This window comes from Elephas maximus, chromosome X (genome assembly GCF_024166365.1).
Source record: "Elephas maximus indicus isolate mEleMax1 chromosome X, mEleMax1 primary haplotype, whole genome shotgun sequence".
NCBI lineage: Eukaryota > Metazoa > Chordata > Mammalia > Proboscidea > Elephantidae > Elephas > Elephas maximus.
The window spans coordinates 97,957,497-97,962,257 of record NC_064846.1 but is presented as its reverse complement, the minus strand read 5'-3'; the positions used below and the strand labels follow the sequence as shown (position 1 = coordinate 97,962,257).

The 4,761-nt window shown below is 56.9% G+C and overlaps 1 protein-coding gene across 1 annotated transcript; it reads left to right on the top strand.

The window, feature by feature from the left end:
• The first annotated feature begins 2,099 nt into the window (after positions 1–2,099).
• Positions 2,100–3,995, top strand: LOC126068756 (uncharacterized protein CXorf49 homolog). Its single transcript, XM_049871468.1, has 3 exons — positions 2,100–2,456; positions 2,558–3,298; positions 3,822–3,995. The coding sequence occupies exons 1-3, from the start codon at positions 2,100–2,102 to the stop codon at positions 3,993–3,995; spliced, it is 1,272 nt and encodes a 423-aa protein (XP_049727425.1).
• Positions 3,996–4,761: the final 766 nt, after the last annotated feature.

Sequence of the window (4,761 nt, the reverse complement as noted above, 5' to 3'; positions counted from 1 at the left end):
TCAGAGGACAGGGACTCAGAATTCTGGGTGGCTATTTTTTTTTTATTAAAGGTGAGGAATGTCTGGGTGGTGCAAACAATTAAGCACTCGGCTGCTAATGGAAAGGTGGGAGATTCAAGTCCACCCAGCGGTGCCTCAGAAGAAAGGCCTGGCAATCTACTTTTGAAAAACCAGTCACTGAAAACACGAAGGAGTGCAGTTCTACTCCGGCACAAATGGGGGCGCTGTGAGTTGGAGTTGAGTTGGTGGCAACTGGTTCCTGGATATTAAAGGTCATAGGGAAGGAGAAATTTTAATGGCAGGGAAGGATGCTCCTGTAATGAAGATGAAGACACAGGTCACAGGACAGCCCGAGGCCACTTGAACGCATTATGGTAGAACCCTGGTCTGTTTGGTGGAAAGGCCGCAGCCTCTCTCAGCATTTTCCCGGGCTCCTCCTCAGTGCCAGCTGTGCCCAGCAATATCCTGGGACCCTGGAGAAGACCCTTCTCATATCCCCTCCTTCCTCCGTGCCCACCTGTCATGGGCCAAATTGTTGTTGTTAGGTGCCCTGGAGTCAGTTCTGACTCGTGCGACCCTGTGTATGTATAACAGACCGAAATGCTGCCCAGTCACACACCATGCTCCCAGTCGTTGTTACGCTTGAGCCCATTGTTGCAGCCATTGTGCCAATCCATCTCATTGAGGGGGGTTTTCAGTTTTCATAGTTTCAGTTCAAACATGGACTTTGGAGCCAGGCGGTCTGGTTTCAACCCTGTTGCTGATACTGACAGGCTCAGTGACTCTGGACAAGTTGCTGAACCTCTCTGTGCCTGTTTCCTCACCTGTGAGAAGGTAATTATAATAGTAGGAACTTTGATCACAGGATTCTTGTGAAGATTAATAAGTATCTACAGCGCTGAGAAGAATGCCAGGCACTCTGTCTGCAATTTGGTATTAATTGACTCTGCAAATCATCCCTCCCAAATGGTTGTCCCAATTTACACGCTCCCCGGGAGTGCGCAAATGTACCAGTTTCTTGATAAAATCTCCAACCCTTGGGGTCCTTAAGCTCTTTAATTGTTGCAAGCCTAACCCAAAAACAACCCAGTTGCAAGCCTAGTGTACAAAAAGTGTTTTGTGGTTTTTAGTTTCCATCTCTGTGATCAGGGACGGTGAGTATCTTTGGGGTGTCCGTTGACCACTGGGGTTCACTCTCCTTTGACTTAACTGTGGGGAGTGTGGGAGTCAGCAGGCAAACTCCAGCCTGCAGGCTAAACCGACCTGCCAATAAAGTTTCAGTGAAGCACAGGGACACCCACTGGTTTACTTGTAGTCTGTGGTTGCAGTCTTGTGTGAAAAGGGCAGAGCTGAGCAGCTGCAACAGAGACAGAAGGGTCTTTAGACCCAAAATAATTACTATGTGTAAGCGTTGGGCTCCTAACCAAAAGGCCGGCAGTTCGAATCCACCAGCCACTCCTTGGAAACCCTATGGGCAGCTGTACTATAGGGTCGCTATGGGTAGGAATCGACTGGAGGACAACGGGTTTTGTGTTTTTGTTGTTTTGGGTTTTACAGAGAAAGTATGCCGACCCCCGATGATGAACTTTTGGCCTCCTTTGCCTGTCTTCCTAGGAGGTTGTAAGTCGTGTTTTGGAAAACAGGCTTGCGAACACTTTCTGTCCTAGGTGCTCCATGTTCTTGGTTACAGGTAAGCCCCCACTGCCCCTCCAGACAGGTCCTGCCCTTTCCAGATTCCTTAGACTGGAAACAGAGGCGGAGACGTCACAGCCAGAGGAGGCGGGACAGGAAGAGCCCTGAAAAGCCGACCTAAGCGCCCGATTGGCTTCCACCTGCCCGACGGGCTTCGGATGGAACCAAACGCCCTCGTCCTTATTGGTTAAGTCCTCGAGGGGCGGGCCGCAGGGGCCCACCGGTTGGCTGGAGAAGGACACGTGGGACCGCCTCGACGTGGGCTTCGCGCATCGTTTGTGGGGATCTAGCTCGTGCGGCCATTGTGGTGACGGCGCCGGCGCCCTCGGAAGGCCGCGCTTCTCGCTCTGGCCGCGCGCCGTCGGACTCTCCCGCCGCGACAAGGATTGACTATCCGCGCCGACGACATGAGCTCCCCGGATGAGGGGTCCGATTGGGGAGCGGCTGTCGGCCCAGAGGGCGGGAAGCGGGGCGGCGTCCGCCGGGCCGGCCCTGGAGGCCCGCGGGCTGCCGGCCCAGGCCTTGATCTGGGGGCGCCGCGCAGCAGCGAGGCCGAGGGCGGGCTTCCAGGCCCCGCGGACGTCGAGGCCGAGAGGGAAGCGACGGGGGCGGGAGGCTCGCCGACCGAGGAGATGGAGGATGCTGCGGACTGCACGGCCCGCTTGGAAGAGGCTGAAAGTTTCGCGGCCCTCATGCGGCATTTAACCAACCGGGATGCCCTGCGGCTCCGGAGAAACCCAACCCCGGAAAGCTGCACCTCTGAGGTAGGGACCGTTTGGGCGGACCGAGACACAGGCCCCAAGGGTAGGCGCGCACCTGCCCCCTCGCTGTGCGGAAAGGCAGCGGTGTCTTCCCTGCCTCTCAGCCTCAGTGGACCCGAGGGAGGGCGGGCCTGGGAAACCCTAGAAGAGGCACTGCAAGGAGGTTGACTGTCACTGGGTCTCTCCAGACGGAAGACCTGGCCGGGCCGCCCGCAGACTCCGAGTCATCTGATGAGTTCACTGAGGTGCAGGTGACAAGGGTGAGCATTCAACCCAAAGCGACAGGCCAAGCAGAGTCCTGCAGCCTCAAGGATCGCGGAGACGCACCCAGACACTGGAATCCCCACGTCAGGGAGAACTTCCTTCCTGTGCCAGGCTCTTTCCCTGCCCTCACTCCACGGGGGTTCCCTTCAACCACAGAAATGCAGCCTGATGTCTCTTCATTCAGGAAAATGCCAAGTGTGGTCTGGGGCAGGCCCAGCTCCCCAGGCGGTGCTGGTGCTGCTGCTGCTGGGGGCCTGCCCCAGGCCACTCCTAGAAGGAAGGTGGCCCAGGAAAAGAAACCCCTAGGTGGTGTTTCAAAATCTGTTCTGGGGAGAAAGCCCCCGGCCTTGCCTTCATGGGGACAGAGAGTCTCCAGAGGCCCCCCTGAGACATCCACCTTCCCCCCAATCCGTGGCATTCCACTGCTTGGGAGATCCAAGAGGAACTCCTCGGTCCCTCTGGGACCCAGGCAGCCCAAACACACCAATGCGGGGAAGAAAGCTGTGGCGAGCGGGTCAAGGGAGTTGTATCCCGTGACAAAAGATAATGACCCCAAAAGAGATCAAGTCCCAAAGGGCCAGGTGAGTAGGCCCTCCTCCCCCTCTCTCCTTCCCCTCCCTCTGCCCCTCCACCTCTCTCCCATCCACATCCCCAGCACACAAGTCTTCCCACATGCTCCTTCTGTCCTTTGCTCCGGGGTTGTCACTGGGCGCCCAGGCCATCAAGATGCGAAATCCGGCTCATTTTCATAGGAGCAAACATAAAGATGGCACTTGATACGTGCCAGGTACTGTTCTCAGTGCTTCACACAGGCTTTGGGCCTCCTCCCCAGAGAGGGGCTGGCAAGGAAGGGAGGGCAGGCAGCTGATTTGCATCGGCCACCCCCTTAACGTTTGGGCTGCTGCGCCTCAGTGTTTAGACCCATTGGCTTCCTGATGGCCACTTCCTAGCTGTTCCCCTGAGCCTTCCTGGCGGGGGACCCAGGCTTTCTTAGTTGCCCCACTTTTCTTCCTAGCTCAGCTCTTCCTCCTGGCCTGGGGAAGAAAGTGCTAAGGAGATTAGCCTCTTGATTCCTCACCCTGTTTATTCCCTTCCTCACCCCAGCCCACCCCACACACCCCCCACACACCGCCCAAATCAGCGAGAAAGTTTTCTTTCAGCTTCCAACAAGCAGGCCAGGGCCATCTTGCCTCTCTGTGCATCGTGCCGATGGCAGCAGTGGAGAACCCAACATCAGGGTTCCCCAGGGTCCAGGAAACTCACAGCTCTTGGCCGTGAACCAGGGAGCCGTCAGGCCCAGGGAGCCTACACACTCCGGTGAGTGTGTGGGGTTGATATGTGTGGAGGGGGAAGGGGACACAGAGGGAGCACTCCGGCCATGTCACTTGTGGGGCCCCAGCCTTGCTCCTGGGCCTCTCTCCCTACCTAGACAGCTCTCACACAGGAAGTAGGATGCAGACAGGGCTGGCCTTAAGCCAAAGTGTCCTTTGCATGGGGTTTGTGTGGTGGCGATGATTTGTACCAGCGCCCCCAACTCCAACTTCAGAAGCAGGCATTTGGCAGAACGATGCCTTCTGTATTAGGTCCTGTTCAGCCACATTGCTCACCCCGAGGGTGAGCCACAGTCCTTGAGGCGGCATTCCCAGATGGCCCGAGACGGGGAAACGGAAGGGAGGCCCAGAGAGAAGGTTGGAGCTGCTGGGCAGAGCAGGGACAACTTCTTGCCAGCAGAGGGTGGTGCTGCCTCACTGTAGACCCTGCTGGGTCCTTTGCACCTCACTCCTAGGCTCTTTTGGATTCTCTTTCAGGTGACCAGGGGCCACCTGGCAATTCCCCAAGAGAGGAGAGTCAGCAGCAGCGGCAGCAACAACCACCACCTGGACAACAGGGCTGCCCTCGGGTAATCGTCTTTCTTGCCGCTAAAAAAGCAGGTCCAAACTAGATGATGGGATCTGCATCCAGGTTAAACTGATCTGTGTTACCCCTCCCTCTTCCCACCCCACAGTGGGGGAGGAGAGGCGAGGGGAGGGCACCTCCTTTCCAT

Coding starts and splice junctions, on each gene's coding strand:
- LOC126068756 (XM_049871468.1), top strand. CDS start 2,100: ATGAGCTCCCCGGATGAGGGGTCCGATTGGGGAGCGGCTGTCGGCCCA. Junction 2,457..2,557: donor CGGAAAGCTGCACCTCTGAG/GTAGGGACCGTT, acceptor CCTGCCTCTCAG/CCTCAGTGGACCCGAGGGAG. Junction 3,299..3,821: donor ATCAAGTCCCAAAGGGCCAG/GTGAGTAGGCCC, acceptor TCCTCACCCCAG/CCCACCCCACACACCCCCCA.